This window comes from Bos grunniens, chromosome 19, assembly GCF_055505025.1.
Source record: "Bos grunniens cultivar Pamir isolate PY7600 chromosome 19, Bosgru_T2T1.0, whole genome shotgun sequence".
NCBI classification, from domain to species: domain Eukaryota; kingdom Metazoa; phylum Chordata; class Mammalia; order Artiodactyla; family Bovidae; genus Bos; species Bos grunniens.
In genome coordinates this window covers 14,364,253-14,387,260 of record NC_141183.1, presented here as the reverse complement: position 1 = coordinate 14,387,260, position 23,008 = coordinate 14,364,253, and the positions used below count along the sequence as shown (strand labels likewise).

The 23,008-nt window shown below is 37.7% G+C and overlaps 1 protein-coding gene across 38 annotated transcripts in view; it reads right to left on the bottom strand.

Moving 5' to 3' along the window:
- The window catches only part of BPTF (bromodomain PHD finger transcription factor), a 132,947-nt gene that overhangs the window by 42,096 nt on the left and 67,843 nt on the right, over positions 1–23,008 (bottom strand). For 29 of the 38 annotated variants that reach the window (XM_086356849.1, XM_086356855.1, XM_086356867.1 and 26 more), the window contains 8 exons: positions 21,944–22,132; positions 18,261–18,448; positions 16,407–16,762; positions 15,125–15,256; positions 6,985–7,114; positions 6,435–6,573; positions 4,515–4,694; positions 1,158–3,468 (listed from right to left, as the gene is read on the bottom strand). In XM_086356849.1, coding sequence (XP_086212975.1) covers positions 1,158–3,468; positions 4,515–4,694; positions 6,435–6,573; positions 6,985–7,114; positions 15,125–15,256; positions 16,407–16,762; positions 18,261–18,448; positions 21,944–22,132 — 3,625 coding nt within the window. The remainder of the gene's footprint in view (positions 1–1,157; positions 3,469–4,514; positions 4,695–6,434; positions 6,574–6,984; positions 7,115–15,124; positions 15,257–16,406; positions 16,763–18,260; positions 18,449–21,943; positions 22,133–23,008) is intronic. The other 9 variants (XM_086356857.1, XM_086356879.1, XM_086356875.1 and 6 more) reach the window with 2 other exon arrangements.

The window sequence follows — 23,008 nt, the reverse complement described above, 5'->3', positions numbered from 1 at the left end:
TATTAATTCCTTCATACTGAGTATTCATTACAGTCTTTCTTTTTTTAATGCTAACTGTAATATAAAGAAAACCGAAAAAGTATGATTTCAACTTAAAGAAACCATATTAAAGACACAAAGACATGAAGCCTAAAGTGAAATGGCGTCTGCTCAGGAACTTGCTGACGTCATGAACTTCAGGATCTTAGGCGAAAACTAACTGCAAATAAGACCGTTCCTGGCTTCTGCGCCTGTCCCACAGAACTCCTTGTTTTTGATGTTCATGTTCCATCCTTTTCAGATGTAAAGGTGAAGAGATAAAAAGACGAGGCCATGGAAAAGGACAAAGCAAGGGGCAAATATGTGAAATGCGATACAGCAGATAAAGGACTGGACTGAGATTCAGGAAAACCAGGCACTGCTCCTTAACTCCCCCTGTGGCCAGAGGCAAGTTACTACGCGCTGAAAAAAGATAACGAATTTCTAAGCTCCTTCCCCAATTTAAAACTACATGATTTTACAACTGCCAACTCTTTGTACTTATGACTCATCCTCAAAGCTTAATGCCCAGAAAATTTTAAATTAAGACTATTTCTGGGTTTAAAAAAACTCTCTAAGGAATCTCAGATTACCTTTCTTCACAAAAATAACAGAGAACTCCAAAACAAATGTTTACATTGCAAATAAGTTACATTCAGGAAGATTTCTACATTATGATGAACCTTGTGTGAGTCATAGGCATGTCTCCTATGTCTTCTGTTTTTATGAATTATCTGATAGAAATATTCAATAAAACACAAACATTCCAGAAGGTTGATGAGTATCTAATTCTGTGATTATTTCATTCCCAAAGCAAACACATGGCAATATCTGGAAGGTTAGACCACAAAAACAACTATGTTTGACACATTTCTTGTGTCTTATGAAAAGTGAAGTTGAGTTTCATTTTAAAAGATTCCCTTACATTTCCAGTCTTTAAACATTTTTTTTTCCCTAAGCAAGCTTTAGTACCTACCAGCTGGCCGAGTTAAAAATTCTGTATCTTATTTCCATTACTAACATGCCCATTAAATATATATTTCCCTGTTTTGTTTCTATTATCTCATAAATGAGATATTCTTATTAGACAATTTTTCTAAAACTTTCTCCCTCCCTCAAATGCATTTGAAAGTACATACCTCCAAGTGATACCAAAGGTTGGTCTAGGAGAAGGATATGGCCATATATCCAAGGCAGGTTTTGCATTGTAATTAAAGTAAGGGACTTCTCGGATTCCTCCTTTTCTGGCCAATTTTTTTAGGTCATCATTGGGCAAAACAAATATGCTCTTCTTGCTGCTCTTGGTGATAAACTTTCTGTACGATGGCAGAGCTGTACCTGAACGAGTCTTTTTGGGTCTTGAAAACCTCATGAGTTTCACTTTGTCTCTTGTGGAATATTCTTTGCTCACGGTCATAGATGTTACCAGAGTGCCTCCCGCGGTGGTCAGCGAGTCTGTCACTGTTGTGGTGACCACAGTTTTGCTCTGCTCCTTCACGGAGATGATGTCCACGTCACTGCCTGCAGAGGGCGGGGAAAGCTTGGTTACTGTTGTAGTGGTGGTCGTGACAGTGGACTTGGCACAATTTTCCGTGGAAGAGACCACAGTCTGCTTATCGCCCTTTGCTACCTTAATTACGGTTTTTGATTCTGTGGCCACTGTGGACGTCATGGTGGTGACTTCTGTGATGACCGTTTTTCTTTTAGGTTCTCCATTGACATTTTCATCTTTGTTGGTGGGCAGGCCATTTTCATCAATAAAATCATTACTGAGGTTAGATTCCTCTCCAGAAGTAACAGGGGACGAAGTAACTTTCTTAACTTTGGAGATGTCAATTTCCATATCTTCTACCTGATTGGATGAACTGCCTTCTGGACAAGACGGCAGAGGCATGGCGGCCTGGGCACTCTCAGACTCTTTGGTTGATGGCAGTGTCTCCAGGCTATCATGGTAGTCACCTTCAGCATCCGAAGACCTCAGTAAACATGATTTTGTTTCCAAGTTGTTTTTTTCATTAAAATCTTCCATGATGACATCACCATTCATGAATGGCTTTACAGTAGATTCTTTAACAGTCAAAGGCTTGATATCATTTTCAGGAATAATTTTATTTATATTATTAACCTTTGGTTCAATGTCACCACTTCCTATTTTACTCTCAGAGATGTCTCTCAAGCATTCACCTTTCAAATATACTTTAGCTTTATTATCTTTTCCATTTATTTGAAAGGTACTTGCTTTCTGTCCTTTCTTTTCAGACTCTCGGTTTTCATTATTCTTTTTATCAGTGACACTTTTCAGACTGTTTTGATCGATACATTTATTAAGTGGTCTATCCTCTAGTTTCTGATCTTGACTTGGCTTTCTACCATTTGCGTCATTTACCTTACTCTGCAGCCTGTCATCACAGCTTCCAGTAGTCTTATCTGAAACAAATTCACGTTTCAGTGGTTCAAAGCCTTCACTACCTTGTTCTTGAGTTATTAACTGTTCAGAAATACTTTCATTGCTATTTTGAACAATCATATCTTCTTCACTGCTGTCCTGAACAGACATAGTATCAGAACTATTTTCCAAAGTGCTATTGTATTCAGAGTCACATCCCAGTTTTCCTTCAAAGTCTACTGCTTTTGACAGAGACGGGATATCTCTATCATCAGTACTTTTAGGTACTGATGGAAGCAAAGGGCTCTGGGAGGGACACACAGTGGTGTCATTATCTTCCTGTATGAATGGTTTTCTGTTCTTATAGATCAAAGTGCCAATTTCATCTGTGCTAGCTAGTTTAGGGTCATCAATGAGAAAATCAGTTCCTTTTGTTTTCATCTTACTGGGCTCCTGGCCTTCACTGGCAGGGTCAGAGAGACCCTCGTCCATGTCATTTCGAACAGAATTTTGTTTTTGACAGTGTGTGTCTGCACTCTGAATGGAGACATCCTCTAACATTTGATCTTTTGAATAAAGTTTGTTTGCTGTATGATCAGGGTCAGTGATTCCAAGAATTGAGGAATCACTCTGTGAACATCCCCGAGTTGAGTCTTCGGATTTATCGTTACTTGTGTTAGAGCTCTGTTCTTGTGTAAGCAAGTCACTCTGACATCCTTCTTTTACTTTCGTTATGACTGGTGACTCAGACAGACTTTTCACAGAACTTGTAGGGGTCTTTCCCGAACCTTTAATCCCACCCTCCAACTTCATTTTTTCGTGGCGTTGTTTTTCTTCCAGTGTAAACTGTTTAATTCTCCTTTCCAGAAGTCCATCTAGTTTGGATGATTTGATTTTCTTTTTATAACTAGTCCTTAGATGAAAACCCTCACTGACATTGACCACATCTACTTGAGAGCTTTCCTGACAATTTACATGGGACTCTGTTTTCACATCATCATCTATTTCCATCGGTTCTTCTTTAAAGGATTTATCATTGTCAGAATCTAAAACTTCTTTTACATCTGTGAAACAAAGACATTGATATAAATGTAGTTTTTAGCCTGAAATGTGGAATTCATGATAATATTTTTATTTTAAAAAAATACCAGTTTTTCTTACTTTTATTCAAAATCTTAACTATAAATAGCTATATATTTAAAAGTTCCTGATATGATTAAAGTAGGTCAATGGACAGGGCTAAACTTTATAAAAGGTTAAAAACCACATACATACCAAATATTTAAATATTCTGATTCTCAATATCTAAAAATGATGGAATGTCACAACAAAAAATTAGTACATGATATCTATTGCATATACCAGTACCTTCACGTAAGATTTCATTTATTTTAGGCTTATAAAACATCTTAAGGCTTATGCATTATCTAACTCCTTTAGTTTTTAAAAAACAACTGTTCACAAAAGTCAAGTTCCTCAAAAGGCTGAACACAGTTTTCTTTGATTCAGCAATTCCATCCCTACATATTTACCCAAGAGAAATGAAGACATTTGTTCACATAAGAACTTCTATACAAATGTTCTTATTACCATTATTCTTAACAGCCAAAAAGACAGACGTTCATCAACTGATGAATGGATAAACAAAACATGACGTATTCATACACTAGAATATTACGTGTAAATAAAAAGGAATGAACTATTGATATTAATATACGCCACAACATGGAAGAACTCTGAAAATATGCAAAGTGAAAGAAGCCAGACACAAAGGAGCACATACTACCTGATTCCATTTATACGGAATGTCCAACACAGGCAAATCCATAAAGACAGAAAGCAGATTGGGATTTAGGGAAGATAGAGGACCAACTGCTAGTGGATATGAGGTTTCTGTTTGGGGTGATGAGAATGCTCTAAATTGAGCGTGGTGACTGCTGAACAACTCTGTGAACTGTACACTCTAAGTGGATGAAGTATATGGCATATGAACCATGTTTCAATAATGCTGTTATAGAAAAGAAACAAAGCAGTACCTTTCCTGCTGTGCCAACTAGATCCAGTGCTTTCTTATCACCCCCAGGTGCCCTCCACACTTGACTCTCCTTACCTTGATCCTTCTTCTCAGTAACCTTTGAAATGTCCATTTCACTTTGGTCTGCTCCTTTTGCAGCATCAGAGTCTTTTACCTCGCCTTTCTCAGAATCAGGCTCTGTTTTTATCTTTTTTGGGCTTCGTGGACTTTTCCTTCTATCCGATTCATCCATATTTTCATCCATGTTATTTTTAACTAAAAAGAACCAAGTACATAGTAATTACAAGTATGTCAAATGTTAGCAATTTACTTTAATACACCTACTTTAGTGGAAATTATGAAGTATATTCCAGCAATTTATACCTTATTTTTAATTCACAAAACGAAAATCGAATATACTACATACTTTCTTACATGCTGAGCTGACTTAAACCATAGAAGTAAAGACTACACTTGAGACGCACGTCAGGAATCTTCACACAGGACACTATTTCGCTCTCTTCACTGACCCCAGAAAGTCTGCATCGGTGGTTTCTAACATAGTTTGTATTACAGAACCATATTAGAACTGGATAAAGCTATGATTCCCTATCTAGGGAAAAAGTACATACAGAAGCTTTTGTTAATAAATTTCAATGGATTCTTAGATAGAATTGAAGTTTATCTATGGACTCCCAGGTTAAGAATATTTAAGTCTGTGTCACTGAAAAGAGAAAAAAACAAACGCAAAGTGTGGCCTTGTTTGGATCTGATTTACTACAAGTTTTTTCCCCTGCTGACAACTGATTAGGGAGGAAAAGACTCAAAAGATGCTCCAAGACCAACATGGCACCTGCTGGCTGGATAAAGGCCCAGCATTAAGACAATAGAAAACCCCATGCTAAGGAAATTGGATACAAAATAAATTTGCAAAAGCCTCAATGTTTTGTATATCAATAATCTGGATTTCACTACATAGGACAAAGCAGGTCAGACACAATTAAAAGCTCTCCATAATTCTAACTGCTACACAGTAACTAGAGCGATGAAATGAGAATAAAAAATCAATCTTTTGGAATTTATTATAATGGACATTTAGCTCGAATATAATCAGATAAGTAAGTGAATACTTAACATTTCTATTTAGCAAATAGTTATTGAGCATCTACTAAAGGTAGTTCAATGACAACTTTAATAGTTTCAAAAATCTACCAGTCTAGGTTTCACAAGAACCATTCACAAGTAAGCCAAATCAGTTAGCTAAGCGTGTACTTATTTGGCCTACAACACAGGTTTCCCGAACAAAAATCGTACCACACCATAAATCAGCAAATTATACTGCAGAGTGAACAGATCTGCTTTTGAAAATCACTTAGATAACAAAGGAGACTTGACAAGGTAGAGTGCAGAAAGGGGAACGGAAGCCAGGAGACACAGGTTTTAGCCAGGATTCGATTACTCTTCATCTGTGTGAGCGTCAGTACGTCCCTTAACATCTTCATGAAATAATTTGTTCATGTAACATGAGTTTCAAAATACATGGTCTCCTAAAAGGACAGTTTACCTCTAGAGTTCTGTGATTCTAAATTCTGAAGTCATCAGCCAATGGCATAAACTGAATTAATATCTCCTTTACGTGACAGTGTTATGGAAGCCTCTACTGCTTTCTTTCTGGTTTGGTTCTATGTTACAATGCTGAAGTCACCAGATATTTGATTCCTCAAGAAGTTAAGTAGTATTGAATTTAAGATTTTAGAAAGACAATTAAGTAGCTGAGGTCTTCTTTCTTTCAACAAGTTCTATTCTCTCACCTTTTTAAGCTAGAATCCTAAGTATCAAAATCCTGTGAATAAAGGTAATTTTAAAAATGAGAGCTTGTTAAACTACATTAGTAATTTTACACATTCTAGAAAGAATTTCAGAAAAACTTTTATCCAAAATATTGTCAATATACTACAAATTTGTAAGAATGTGGATCAGAAAAAATTATGCAGGAAAACAGCTTCAGTTACTTACCTCCTTCTACTGACTTTCTGTAATGCACATTGGTATTGCCTGGCAATTTAGGAACAAACCTATAAACATGAGTTTTACTAATCCAGCTCCAACCACCGTATCCTGTTACTCGGTATTCCTCTCCTTTTTGTTTCCAAACCTGGTGTAAATAAAAACATGCTGATTAAACAAGAATGAAAATGTTTTATAAAGCACATGTGGTTTTACATATTTTTACCAAATAAAATCAACAGTCAGGCAAATTAATTTGCCAATTTTATTTTCACCCAGAATCAAAGATTTCTGAAGAAACTTAAATATTCCTGTCTGATACAAAAAAATGTAAAAAACAATTTTACATTTTATAACAATTTCTACAAATTGGTCTGATGACTCACATATATTTTACTAATAAAAACCTATGCTTATAAAATTGCTAGATTTACTTCATTCAAACTATGTTAATTAAGAGTGTATCAAAAGTAAAATAAAATTACTAAGTATTCAAAGTCACAGAATCAAAGTCTCAGAAATGGCTAACACTTTTAAATAACATCATACTAAAAATTACCTGATGTTTAACTGGAAATGTGTATTTTACCCATGTAGCTTGTTGCATTGTTTCTTCCTCTTCTTGTTTTTTCTCCTTTTTTTTGACTTTCTCCTTTTCTTCTCTTTCAATTGATGTCATTCTATGTAACCTAAGAATGTATGAATAGAAAGACAGAATTACATTTAAAAAGTAAAAAGATAAAAATACAGTACTGAAGATTAGGAAGGTAAAAGCAAAGAATGATTAACTGTAATTCCACAACCCAGAAAACTGAAAAGTCACAAAAATAAGCAGATATACAATTATGTAATAGTAGAAAATCAAACAGTACAAAAAGGCAAAAATAAAACCTGCTGTCCTTCCCATATGCCTCTCTATAAGAAATAACTCATTTATAATTTATTTCATGCATATACCAACATTATAATCACACAAAGGATGTTATATTATAAATACAATTACACAGTTTTTAATCAATGGAAAACTGCATAGATCTTTCCAAACCCTAAGATACATTATCTTCTTGCCTCCCCCCAAAAAGATCAACAAGCCCCAAAACTTTTATCAACCAATATTTCTATTTAGCATTTGGGGCTGTAGCGCCTTCACAGGGTCCACTAACATAGAATTTAGGCTTCCTACTAGCAGAGAGACAGGGACCCTGCTTTTGGGTGACTGGAAGGGTTGGGCAGGAAGGACCACATTAATCAGGCAATAATCATTAGGCGTACAGCATAGACCATGCTCTTTTTTTCAGGCAGGAAATCAGATACCACTGCACCTATCTGTAAGGAGATGGGTGAGTCTGTGGTGAGGTTTTAAGTTGATTACACTAGATTTCTGTGAATGGGAGTATTTTCCATAAAAAAGAACATTAACCAAAATCTACAAAGGAGCTCCTGTCTCTAAAAGCCCTAGTGGTAGAAGAACTGCTTTTATCATACCCTACCCAGAAGTAGATAATTTCAAATGCACAGCTATATGGAAAGAAGAAAGAGCTCTTTTGTTAACTGGGGGAGCGGTAGGTGCTACAAAGATGTAAGAGGGGATTTAATTCTTTTTTATTTCTCCATCCTTCCACCAAAATCCTTCTATCTCCACTTTGAAACAAGTTTCATGTCCCTATAACTACAGGACCCTAGAATCTGTTAACTGCACACAACTAGTATAGCAAAGGTTCTTCATTCTCTCACAAATGACAGGAGAAGAGGAAAGGGAGGAAATTCTCACCAGGGACTAACTTAGTCTCAAATACCATAGATTTGCAGCCACTCCTGGAACCAGGGAGTGGGGCAAGCTCTGTAGGCACAGCTTGGTGGAAAACCAGACAGCCTCAACTTTCCAGACTACAGGAGTGACTGAGCCACAAGCAAGCAGCATTTCTCAACAGGGATTTTGTGGGCTCAGCTTTAAACTCCTATGAAAGTCCAGGTATGGCACAGTGACTGAGCCATCTTCACAGATGGTGGCCAGAAAGGAAGCACTGTCTGGGGAGAACACCAGTGCACTGACACTCTGGGAACACACAGCTAAGCCTGGCACTCAGCCTGTGGTCTTGGTGTTCATGGGAGGAACAGGTCCATCTTCATCACCAAAGACAAACGCTTTTCTTTGCTGGGGATGCCAGGCCAGTGAGGTAGTACTGTAGCTAACCTACTATTTCCCTCTACCAGAGCAGTTTCTATTGTTCTCAACACCTCTGAGACAATCCTTATGGGAAAAAGCAGCAAGAAAGGTGAGCTATGAAGGGGTTCACTTCTGTGTGGTTGGGCAGAAATCCTGGCTACTGCTGGCAGCCTGGTGGCCCCAGGAATCAAACCCCTGGAGGCTGGTAGTCTGAGCCTCCACAGGCTGCTCCACACTGGGGGGCACACTGGGCACAGGGGCTTCCTCCATACGTCCGCGGTTCACAGAGACCCTGGGCCACCAAGTTCGGAATGAGCCTCACTCTATTCCCCATGTCCATGGGGCTCTGCTGCGTCTGTCTTCCTATTTCTTAGTAAACATGTTTCCCACTCGTAGGATGGCTGAGTCCAAAGAGTATTGTATTTAAAATGCTGACAGTGCCCAATTGCTCTGCAGAATTACACACTTCACGTCGCCATCAACTCTAGTCACCCTGCTTTCCCATACCTTCACTCAAGTCAGTACCAAATTTCTAATTAGCCCAACGGAGAGAGAAGAAATACTGTCCCATTGTTTTTTATTTACATTTAATTATGAGAGAAGTTACCCCCCTTTTTTTTAAATGTCTACTAGCCTTTCACATTTATTTTGCTGCCAAATGCCTGTTCAAATCCTATGTCTTGTAGGTTATGGATATTTCATTTATAAAAAAGGTCTTTTTCATTTTAAAGGAAAGTTTCCATTTGTGGTGCAAATATTTTTCCTCAATGTCTCAGCTGTCTTTTGAGTTTGATTATATTATTTTTCCACTGAGAATTTTAAATACATATATCCACTTTACTCATCTATGGCATCTGGGTTTTATATCTGTTTGAAAAGAAAGTATCACAACAAAAATATAAATTAATCCATGCTCTCTTTTTAAGCTTTCTGTTACTGTTTTTAACAGTATGTTGTTTTTCTTTTTAATCCTCATTTGTCTGATGAATGTTTTTGCTGAAGCAGGAATGTGGATGATATTTTCCCCACACACACCCTCCTTCCTTGTCTGACAGGAAAAGTTATCACAGTAGATTTCCATGTGTGTTTCGGTTTATTTTTGGATTCTCTGTTTGATTCCATTGCTCTACTTTTTCTCTAGGACAAAGTATTTTGACTATTGTAGCTTCAAAACACATTCTAAATATCTAATCCTTTTTCTGTAACACCTGTTTTCCTTTTCTTACACATTAAGTTTTCTAGAGGAAATACTAGCATCATTTTGGTCAAGTCTCCCTTACCCTCCAAACGGAAAACTATTCACATTGCAAATGAAAATTAATTTTGATAGATTAAATTAGCATAATTAGTATACTGCATGGAAGCATATGATGTTTCTTTCCATTTACTCAAATTATACCCTTTATATCTTTTCTTTCTGGTGGGGGAGGCGCTGAGGGCAGGGGGTGCTGCCACCGTGTGGCATGTGGATCCCAGTTCCCCAACCAGGGACTGAACCCACCATGGAAGTGTGAAGTCCTAACTGCTGGACTGCTGAGGAAGTCCCAAGGTAGCCTTTATATATATATATATATATATAAATGATTTCTTCACATGCCCTGAATTAAATTTATTCCTGGTTTGAGATATTGTGTTATTGCTGGATATTTTCTTCATTATAATCTTTAAAAACACGGAAACTGTAACCAGGTTAAGAAACATACCCTTGTCAACAACGACTACATCCTAAGCTACAATGTCCCACCCCAGGCAGGCATTATGCTGACTTCTGTGCTGTGCTATCATTTCCTTGTTTTTCTTCATAGTTTCACAAGCACCTACATGTGTGTCCTGAAAACCCAGTAGCAAGAATAAAACCAGCTGCATGAGCAAGAGCAATGTTGTCATTATTAAAAAAAGCACCCCAGGAAAAAATAATCTTGTCTCCAGGTCACACTTCACAAGTTAAGAGCTTCTTGTGGTGCAATCACAGGGTGGGGCCATCAGCAAGGGCTAGAAGACGCTCCACACTCAGGGAACCCGGCAGGACCGGGTGTAAACAGCTGCACTGCCCAGAAAGCAGACTGCTCTGCACTTGCTGCTTCCGTGCCTTTCAAGGGTTCTGTAGTGTGACTGGTGAAAATTCTCAGTTCTTCCCCACTGACTTGGGATCTGCGTTTCTTGGTTAGGGTACCCCTTGTTCACCTGCAATACTGCTTCCACAGCTACACGGCACTGCATTCTCTGTGGTTTCCCTTGTCCCTATTGGTTTATGCTTTGAAAAAAAATCCCTTTGCCATAGCTATGGTGGAGTTCAGTAGGCAACAAAACTAAATGGACTTTTTAATTTGTTATTTTAACTCAGAACTCTCACTGTATTTTTCTCATGGTTACTATTCGTATATATAAATCCTATTGTAGAGTATAGGGGCCACCTTATTTAATTTTCATATTGTTTTACAGTTTTTCAGTCAATTAGGTATATAATTAAACCAACTTAAATAACTATCCCTACATTTACCTATATGTTTTACTTCTCTTGGCAAACTGCATTAACTAATACTTTTAGGAAAAGTTAACAGTAACAGTGGGGATTCTCTTGTTTTGTTCCACCTAAATGTTAATGGGAAAACTTCAAGAGTTCCATAAAAAAAATGATGGTTTGGTTTGAAATGTATCTTTACAACCAAGCAGGGTGGGTGGGGGTAATTACTCATCTATCTCTAGTTACTTGAGTATTTTTTAATACTTAACACAAGAATTAATAATGAACTCATATCTTCTTAATAAACAAATACCCTCCTGACATCTAAAGAGAAAATCAAAGTTTTCCCTGACTTCTTAAGATAACATGGTATTAATAATCTCCTAAAAACAGACAAACATTCCATGCCTACAGGAAGTCAATTTTGTCATGATTTATTATTCTTTTAATTTACTCCTGAGTATATTTCCTAATGCTTTAAGATTTCCTGCATATACTTCTATTTGCTATTATTAATCAATGGTAAATATTAATAAGTGAGACAGGATCTTACTTTTCCATTTAACTATTTGCCTATTTATCAAGTTATAATACCGACAGAACTAATGCACAAGATTTCCTTTTTTCCATATGGAACAATTTAAATAGAATTACCTGTTTTCCTAAAATTTGAAAAGCTTTCTTATGAAATCATCTGGTCCTGCCCAAATCCTTACTCTGATAGGCACAGTGATATCCTTCAAACTGAACCAGAAATTCTTTTCGTGCCTAAAAGCCTGGCCTCTGCCCTACGTCCAATGGCTGAGACCTGTGGAACTCCTCCTTCTCAACCCTTTTCCCACCCAAAACAAGGCGTTCAACAGGATGCTTTCTCTACAGATGTAGGAAGCCTGAGTGCTATGTCAGTGGACTCTGAAGGTTTGAAATCACCAGTATCAGTGACAGAGAATCAGAAATGTTCTTGATATTGGTTATTTGTCCTTTGACCTCTCCCTTTTTTTTTATTCCTGATAATCTGATAAAGATTAGTAAACTGTAATAGTATCTAAGTTATTTTTAATCCTAGGAAGAATTTAAGTCCATTCCATTTGTATAAGCTTATATCAGGAGCAGCAATTACATTCAAAATAGGAGGGAGAAAGGAGAGAGGGAAAAAAGTATCTGTAAGATTACAGGTTGGCGGGGGAGGAGTGGGGAAGACTACAGAAAACTTACAGCGACCTTTGACAGATAAAAAATATTTAGCAGGCATACTTACTTTTCTTTAAAATTTTTCATTATAAGGTAAAACACAGCTGTAAAAAGCAACACAAAATATATATTTTTAAAAGTATAGCATTATATCTTTGGAGTGGGCTCAAAGGGGCAGGGAAGGCAGGAGGAGTCTTTAGTTCAGTCCGTGGTGTCTCTCTGCGACCCCATGGACTGGAGCACACCAGGCTTCCCTGTCCATCACCAACTCCCGGAGATTGCTCAAACTCAGGTCCATCGAGTCGGTGATGCCATCCAACCAACTCATCCTCTGTCATCCCCTTCTCCTCCCGCCTTCAATCCTTCCCAGCATCAGGGTCTTTTCCAATGAGTCAGTTCTTCACATTAGGTGGCCAAAGTATTGGAGCTCCAGCTTCAGCATCAGTCCATCAATGAATATTCAGGACTAATTTCCTTTAGGATGGACGGGTTGGATCGCCTTGCAGTCCAGGAGACTCTTCAAGAGTCTTCTCCAACACCACAGTTGAAAAGTATCAATTCTTTGTACTCAGCTTTCTTTATAGTTCAACTCTCACATCCATACATGACTACTGGAAAAATCACACCTTTGACTAGACGGACCTTTGTTGGCAAAATAATGTCTCTGCTTTTTAATATGCTATCTAGGTTGGTTATAACTTTTCCTCTAAGGATCAAGCGTCTTTTAATTTCATGGCTGCAGTCACCATCTGCAGTGATTTTGGAGCCAAGAAAATAAAGTCTGTCACTGTTTCCCATCTATTTGCCATGAAGTGATGGGACCAGAGGCCATGATCTTAGTTTTCTGAATGCTGAGTTTTAAACCAACTTTTTAACTGTCCTCTCTCACTTTCATTAAGAGGCTCTTCAGTTCTTCTTCGCTTTCTGCTATAAGGGTGGTGTCATCTGCATATCTGAGATTATTGATATCTCTCCCAGCAATCTTGATTCCAGCTTGTGCTTCATCCAGCCTAGCATTTCTCATGATGTACTCTGTATATAAGTTAAATAAGCAGGGTGACAATATAGCCTTGACGTACTCCTTTCTCGATCTGGAACCAGTCTGTTGTTCCATGTCTAGTTCTAACTGTTGCTTCCTGACTTGCATACAGACTTCTCAGGAGGCAGGTAAGGTGGTCTGGTATTCCCATCTCTTGAGGAATTTTCCACAGTCTGTTGTGATCCACACAGTCAAAGGCTTTGGCATAGTCAATAAAACAGAAATAGATGTTTTTCTGGAACTCTCTTGCTTTTTCCATGATCCAGCGGATGTTGGCAATTTGATCTCTGGTTCCTCTGCCTTTTCTAAAACCAGCTTGAACACCTGGAAGTTCACAGTTTACGTATTGCTGAAGCCTGGCTTGGAGAATTTTGAGCATTACTTTGCTAGCGTGTGAGATGAGTGCAATTGTGTGGTAGTTTGAGCATTCTTTGGCATTGCCTTTCTTTGGGATTGGAATGAAAACTGACCTTTTCCAATGCTGTGGCCACTGCTGAGTTTTCCAGATTTGCTGGCATACTGAGTGCAGCACTTTCACAGCATCATCTTTCAGGATTTAAAATAGCTCAACTGGAATTTCATCACCTCCACTAGCTTTGTTCGTAGTGATGCTTCCTAAGGCCCACGTGACTTCACATTCCAGTATGTCTGGCTCTAGGTGAGTGATCACACCATCATGGTTATCTGAGACATTAAGATCTCTTTTGTATAGTTCTTCTGTGTATTCTTGCCACCTCTTCTTAATATCTTCTGCTTCTGTTAAATCCATACCATTTCTGTACTTTATTGTGCCCATCTTTGCATGAAATGTTCCCTTGGTATCCCTAATTTTCTTGAAGAGATCTCTAGTCTTTCCCATTCTATTGTTTTCCTCTATTTCTTTGCACTGATCCATGAGGAAGGCTTTCTTATCTCTCCTTGCTATTCTTTGGAACTCTGCATTCAAATGGGTATATCTTTCCTTTTCTCCTTTGCCTTTCACTTCTCTTCTTCTCACAGCTATTTGTAAGGCCTCCTTAGACAGCCATTTTGCCCTTGTGCATTTCTTTTTCTTTGGGATGGTCTTGATTAGTGCCTCCTGCACAATGTCACGAACCTCCATCCATAGTTCTTCAGAAGCAGTCTTACTTATCACATTAAATAATAATTTATGGTTTTCACTGTAAGCTTATATTATTTTTATAATAAGAACTTTTAAAAATTAAAGTTACAAAATAAATCCATTCGAGCTGCAAAGTAGAGTTACATCACAATAGTTATCCTTTTTGTTAGCCAGGTGCTAAAGTCACGTAACTCTTAGACTACTTAGGAGCTACATTATGTTGGGCCAAATACTCGTTTCTAAATATATCAGATCTCCAGCACATTCCAGAATAAATATTCAAAAAACATGAGCACTCTTCCTATTCAATAAAAGTGCTTTCACTTGATGTTGCTGTTTTAGTTTCTTTTTTGTTTTGGCCGTGCCTTACAGCATGCAGGATCTTAATTCCCTGCAGGGGAAGCACAGTCTTAAACCACTGGCCCACCAGTAAAGTCCCTAAAGATGTTTTTTTTACTTTAGAAAATATTTTTCATTTGTATATACCTGATCTCTTCTGATCTTCATTACAATCCTATATCATAAATAAGAACTAATATTCATTCAGGGTTATACCTCAGAGAGGAGAAAAATGAGGTCAAGGTTGTTCAGTCACTCAGTTGTGTTCGACTCTTTGCGGTCAAGATTAGTTAAATCTTTAATATGGCTTTTTAAAGACATTGACTTTCATTATTAATAGACTAATACTCCAAAAGGGGGTATAACACATTATTCATAAGGCTCAGGATTCACTTACCTGGTATGTCCTAAAGATTCCCGCCATATCGGCAGCATCACAACGGGCTTAACTGCACACTCCAAAATAGCTAAAGCCAATGCAAATTCTCTGGGTTTGCTACACATCTGAACAGCCTTGATCCAATTTGCCCTATATTTCAGAAGTGGGGGGAAAAAAAGGAAAAAACAAAATTTCATCTTGTTGATCTTTAAATTAAAAGCACCAGAGTTGTAATTTATGACAACTTTACCTTATAAGGCATGTCAAAGTGTTAGTCGCTCACTCATGTCCAAGTCTTTGTGACCCCATGGACTGTAGCCTTCCAGGCTCCTTTGTCCATGGGCTTATCCAGGGGAGCCCCTGGTGGCTCAGCCGGTAAACAATCTGCCTGCAATGCAGGAGACTTGGGTTCAATCCCTGGTTGGGAAGATCCTCTGGAGAAGGGAGTGACTAACCACTCCAGTATTTTTGCCTGGGAAATCCCATGACAGAGGAGACTGGCAGACTACAGTCCATGGGGCCACAGAGAGTCAGACATGACTGAGTGACTAAGCACATATATGAGGCGTATGTCTCTAGGCTAATCAAGTACAAAACACACTACTACTGGAGTTTCTACCTCACAGAATCACAGATTTTGAACACTGGAGGAATCTCAGAGGCCAGTTAGTCCTCCGAATCCTTACACTTTCTATGATGTCCCACCTTTGTTGGGACTCCATTTGGTTCCAGGAATAAAGACTGCTTTCCAGAAATCTTCCAAATGTCAGTGTTGGTTCATTATCTTTATATTTTAAATTAATCAATTAATTAATCAATTTATTGGTCATACCGCACGGTATGCAGGATAGATCCCTGACCAGGGACTGAACCCATGCCCTTAGAAGCATGGAGTCTTAACCAGTGGACTGCCAGGCAAGTCTCGGTTCAGTAACTACAGAAGTACACTCATATTCCTAACATCCTCAGTGTTTTGCTGACTAAACTGATGTCATTCAATTCACTAATACTGACAGCTTAGGGATTTCCCTAGTGGCCCAGCAGCCAAGGCTCTACGCTCGCAATCCAAGGGGCCTGAGTTCTATCCCTGGTCAGGGAACTAGACCCTACATGCCAGGACTAAAGATGCTGCATGCTGCATGCTGCAGTAAAGACCTGGAGCAGCCACATTTTTTAATATTTATTTAAAATTTTAATATAAACATATTTTTAAATGACAGTTTAAAGTGTGCAACTGCAATAATCATTTTATAAATACTTACTATATTCACAGCAATAAACAAACCTTAGTTTCCTTTACCTGTGCGAAGCCCAATTGGGATGAAGAAAGGAGGAAGGGATATTGTTTTCCAACTGGGTGATAGTCAGTCTCAGGGTAGATATAGTAAGAACTTTGGACCCATGGACAGAACCATTCCATTTGAACTCTCCAGCTGGAGTCAGGCAGAATTTATGTGCAAGATGTCTTCTCTTATCATGGTCTTCTCTGTGCTGATGCTTATTCAAAGCAAATGAATTGGTGGAGTACTGATTGTGGTAGACGCGATACTTCCCCTCTTGACCCAACTTGAAATAATTGTTGATGTTTCCCTTCATGACCACTTCCTTTTTGGTGCTCAACCGTGAAATTTCTCCTTGAGAGTTAACTACCAGTACCTGGCCAAGAAAATAAAAAAAGACTCCATTATTTGTGTCAAATGTATAATAAATCTGATCAATTGTCTTTCAACAGTTTTTAATTTATCATTCAAAGTAAGTTAAAATACATCTTATGACTGCACTTTTGAAGTTAAAAGCTCAGTTATAAGCGAAAGCTAATTATTTATCATTAAACAACCAAGATGTACCTGCAAAAAGAAAAAAAATTAAGCTTTATTAAAGTGCCTGTTGTATGTTGGACATTAGTAAGTGCTTTTATATATCTCAAATATACACCTGAAATCCAATGTGTGATATATAAATCATTCAACAGTCATTATCTCAAGCTTACAATACACAGGGGTTAGGCTTAAGCATGAGGGCATTACATGTACTATTCCCCTCCAAAGTACACTCCTAAAAATGTATTTTATTCTGTTCCTTTTATCATTCCAGCTTTAGATAAGAGCCCATAGATATATGAAAACAGTGTTTCAAATAGTTGATTCCAATCCTTTAGTGGCCTGTGAAATCAATAGTGGGCCTTATCCAGCTTTAAAAAAAATGAACTATAATACAATAGACTAGAAAAGAAAATACTAGAGTGCTTCCCACACAGTAAGGTAAAATACTATTTCAGGAAACTTTTAAATATATGTACTAGGTTGCTAAGGGCTTCCCCAGTGGCTCGGCGGTCAAGAACCTACCCGCAATGCAGGAGACACAGGTTCAATCCCTAAAGGAGGAGGAAATGGCAACCCACTCTAGTATTCTTTCCAGAACAAACCCACTGACAGAGGGGCCTGGTGGGCTACAGTCCGTGGTGTCATAAAGAGCTGGACACAACTGAGCACGTATGTGCACACTGGGCTATGAAAAATGTCCTACTGAGGGTCAGAGTGAAAAAGTAGCCTGAAAACCTCTGCTTTAAAGCCTTTTCTATGATGTTAAAAACACTGCATATTCTTGCAAATATCTACCCTGCAAATAATTCTCAAATCTGAAAGACACAACTGTGACCCTTATTCAATCACCATGGCTGGCTGGGGGACAGAAATACTGAGTCTTAGCTTCAATTTTTTTATTCAGAATCAGGGTTAAGATGATGTTCTACACACTACTGTCTGCTGTCAAGAGGTCAAGTCCCATCCTTTAGTGGCAGGTTCATCTAAAGTGACTCCAGTCAGATCTGAGCATCAGACCTTTAATAAAGCCCACAAAGAGCCTACCTGTTCCCACATGTGAAAAAGAAGCCTCTATCTCTTTAGAATTGCATACAATAAAACTAACCGTATATAAGAAAGTATACTATCCATGTCCAGCATTTCTAGGCATGGATTGAAACTGGGGTGTACATTTATCATAATATAAACCTAACACTTTTAATCTTCCTACACACTACACTCTCGAAGTCAGGAAAATACAGTTCAAAAGTATATGTCTACAAACATCCTGCTTCTATTTTAAAAATTATTTCACATTCCAGAGATGTTTGTTTTAAACAGAAAGAACACACCTCTTTCCCCTCCTTAAATAATTTATTTGCTTCATGGGCTGCAGCGGCCACCTGTTGGCTCTTCAGCTGACTCAGTTTGCTGTCTGGGTTCCGTAACCTGGTGATAATCCGAGTTGAACCAGATGCTCCTCTTCCTCCTCCAGGAGACTCACTTATTTCCCCATTAGACTTCTCTGATTTGAAATCACCTGTTATCAAACAAAAAGCCCAAAGTAATTGCTAATAGTAAGTAGACTATATGTAACAAGTAATAATACTTTACTAATCCAAATATTCTATCTGGTAGACAACTAAGATCCAGAAAACAAACAGAAAAAGTCCTTGAATACCCAAAGCAAATGGATTAGTTCTTCAAAGTTTTACTCCAAAGAAAGTATGTCAGAACTTCACTGTGAGTCATTATTTTACAGAAAATTCAAATATGCCCGGTCATCTGTTATAAAGGTCATCTACCAGAAAAGGGGAAGGGCTGCTACAGGTTAACAAGGAACAAACATAACTCGAAATGCAAACTGATAAAATATTGCCTTATATATTCAATGTGGATTTCTGTATTAAAAGGATATAATTAATTTTAGAAAGATTTCCACTGAAAGTCTGTTCAAATACCTAACCTTTTAAAGCTTATAAACATAAAGTGCATGTTCTCCTAAGGAATCTAGGTAATTATTTGTGTTTGCAGACAATGTACATGTGAAAATCAACTGCATTAATTTTTTTTAAATATAGTAAAGGCCTCTCATATTTTCATAACATCAATTTTTTAAAGTGATGGATTTAACTGCCAAGGAGCAACTTCTGCTTTTCCATGAATCTCACTTCAGCTGAAAATTCCTATATATTCTAAAACTATTGCATCACTATCCGATTTCCATTGGCCAGATAGTTAAACAAGACCTCATTTTCCTTTTTCAGTTTTTAAAAACTAAGTGTGGCAATCGCAAATGAAAAACCAAGCAGACAATAATGCCACTGACTAAATCAAGACACGGTCATGTTGAGCTATAGAGGCTACTTCTTGGGACCATCACTGAAGTTCTCCAATAAAGACATTTTAAACCTCACTTAATCAAGCCCAGACTTCCTAAAAGCAGAAAGGGAACAGCGTGGCACTTTTTAAACTGAAGCCACTCAATTTACAGCCAAGGATCCAATAGGCAAGAGTCCATTTGTTGCCACTTGCTAAATTTAGTGCAAATAAGGGCAAGGAGGCAGAAAATTCATCCCTGGGGGAAACACTTGAAGGAACAGAGAAAGGGAACAAGGCTAAGAGTGGAGGTCATTATCTACTACACCCTGCAAAAAGGTGTATTCTCCCTGTTACAAAGGAGGGAATCACAGTGATGCAGCCTGCAGGCAGAGTCCAGAGCTGCTCAACCCTAGCCTCCCTAACTCTTTGTTTAATGATGTCAAGAGGCAGGAGCTATACAGACTTTGCTCACCTGAGGGCTAGGGCAGACAAACTGGGTAAGTGAAGGGGGTTTACCTTCAGGTACCCCGAGCCAAGTTTCTGGGCATTAGGTACGAGCTGGGGGTCCAAGCAATATACAAGGGGTACGACTGCCAGAAAAAACTCCAAACCTGTCAAACAGGATGTATAATTATTCAAACCTACAGCAATTTCCAGCAGGCCATCCCTGACAGGTGGACCTAGGCTGGTAAAGCAGGATTGCCTCCAGCAGGGGGATCTTGCCATGTTCTTCTCACATCTTGTCCATATCCATCCTCCCGGAGAATGTCCCAGAAAATGCTAGCCAGGTTTATTGGAGAATACCGTCCACCATCAGGATAATGAGTGTTACAGGTAGTTAAAACTCATAACCTGGCTCATGGATTGTAAGATCAAGGTAAGCCACGTCCAGATGTAATCAAAATAGTACACACAATACACAGAAATCCTAGATACAATGTTATCAGGTGTAATTTGGGGACAGAAGTTTTTGAAACAATTTTCAGTTGTGGGTGAGACCTTTGCATTATGTTAGGCAGAAGCGCTTCTGAGTTTGGATACACATGCTTGTCCTGAGCTAGGGTGGAACTGTGGATATTCACTGTTTCCTGACTTCACATCTCTCTTTATTTGGAAAACCATTCCTACCCCACTCCAATCATATACTTTTGCTGGAGCCATCAATCATAATACCTTGCCTGCCCTGGCCACAGGGTGGGAACAATATGTCCAATAGGCCACTCAAATTCCTTCCTCAAGCACTTTTGATTTGGAGCAGAAGTAGGGGCCTTGCCTTTGGGTCACAGACCATGGAAACTTATGAATACAAACCGCTGAGGCCATCTTCCCTGCCACTTGGGAAAAGCCTGTCTGTATTAGGAGAGAACGAGGTTAAGACACAAACATATGCAGATCCAAAAAGTTGAGACAGAAAGAGGAAAATGGAAAGAGTTTTGATACCAGGGGGTCCAGTTATGCCTGATGATGGCTTGGACTTCCCAATTACATGAGCTAATTAAATTCCCTTTTCACTTAAGCTAGTTTAAGCTAGTTTGGTCACTTGCAATTGAAAAGGTTTTAATTAAAATAGATTTCCATCTCATACACAAAATTACACACCAGCAGGATTAAAGACAAAGTTATAAAGTATTAGGTGAAATTACTGTAAAATATATGTATGTTCCTGGGATAGAGATGGTCTTCCTTACTTAGCAAGACACAAAATCCAGAGAAATCCTAAAGAAAAAGATAGATTTAAATGCATAAAAAAACGTAAAAACTTTCTGTACAAAACAAGCAATGCCTATTTAAGTATAGAGGTAAAATAAAAAATCAATACCCAAAATACATAAAGCGTTCCTAAAACTCATTGGGGAATATCAAAAGTCAAGAGGAAAAAGTGAGCAAAAGACATGAATAAGCAATTCACAGAAAGTTCAGCAAACACATGAAAAGAAATTCAACCACATTAGTAAGCAGAGATATGCAAATTTTTTCATGAAATACCACTGGCCAAAATGCAAAAGGTGAAAATGTGAAGAAATACATATATATGTAAATTATTAGTATACATTTCTTTTAATGTACAATTAAGCAATAGCCATCACTATTTTAAAAATGTACCTACCATATGATCCAGCAATTCCACTTACTGTACCTACACTGCCAGAAATACTTACATAAGTAGACAAAGATACATGTTGAGGATGTTAAAAAGCACCACTAGTTGTAATAAGGAAAAAACTGTTAACAGCCTAGATGTCCATTAATAGAGAAACAGTAAATGAATTATGGTTCATCTGTACTGTGGCATATCACGCAGCAGTTAAAAAGAATAAATTCAATTTATTACATGAAAAGAACCCCTACATGTATTACTGAGTGAAAAAAGCAAGATGCAGACAATACGTGCAGAATGATTCCGTTTATATATTAAAAAAAAAAAGTGTTTTTTCTAAGCATACATACATAAATGTAACTACACAGAGAAAGATACAATTCCAATTAATGGTGGTTACCTTTGGGGAGAGGGTGTGAAATAGATGAATTTTTTTTCCTATATGTTTGTTTTTTAAAAACAAAAGCACTGAGTCCAAGTGTTACTTATGCTTAAAAAAAAAAAAAAAAAAAAAGAAAGAAAATCCAAATCTTCCCACCCCCATCAAACTTGTATTTTAAAAAATTAAAAATTAAAAAAAAAAAGTTCCTTTCGCTGTATGAAGTGTATCCTTACCTATCTCTTCTTGAATAGAGACAGGTGTATGGGACTCTCTTTCTCCATTTTCAGGGTCATCGGCTGCCTTGGCAGGCTCGCTCTGGGAAGAGCTTAGCTCACTGCTGCTGTTACTGTGCTCCAGGTTAGGCTGGATGGAGGCAGTGGTGGCACTAGGGTTACTGCTGTCACATGTCTTGTTAGGTTCTTCTAGAAAAATAGAATATCTGATTTTTAAATTGGAAATCACATCAAAAATAACTAATTGTCAGAAAAGACATTTAATTGTTTTAGGGTTGCATTACAAAGCCAGATTTTAAAAAGAAAAAGCTGCTCATGTATGAATAATGCAATGTATGAAAAGAAATTTGTAAATAACACCCTGTGAAGTGTCTTTTAAGTCTCTCAGCATTAACTCAATACACAGTACAAAGACCATCTGTCAGAGTCAAGTGATATAACTATCTCACAGAATTTATGTTATGATGTGCCAGATACTGCAGAAGTAATTTAGTGCAGAAAATCCCTCAAAATCAGAAATTTATATTCTTACTTTTCAAAAAGCCTTCAAACAGTATTCTAAATGGAATTAAACAGGATTACTTATCTCTAAGGTTTTCCTGCCTGAATTCTATACCCCCAAATTTAACTACAAGGTAATGCTTAAGTGATTGTTAATTTTAAGAACCTAACAGTATCAATAAGAGTGTAGTTGCTGAAAGACCAAAATGAACACTACCATGAACTGAAAGCCTTGAACTTAAATGTTTCCTGGTAGTTCAAAAATCTAGAGCCTCCTTGTGTATTTCATTTTGCCACTATTAAGGTAGCTTTTATACCAGTCACCTGAAAGTGACTGACAGTGTATCACAAAGACTATCTGTAATATATTATGAGTTCCTAAACTTCGTCTTGAAGGAAAAAACCAACAACCTCATAGAAAAATGGGAAAACTATATGAACAGTGACAAAAGAAATGAAAATGGCCTTTAAACATGGAAATAGGCTCATTTAATTAAAACTAAAAGAAATGCAAAATAAAACTGTATGGAGAAACTACCTCCCAGCTACCAAATGGGCCAAAAA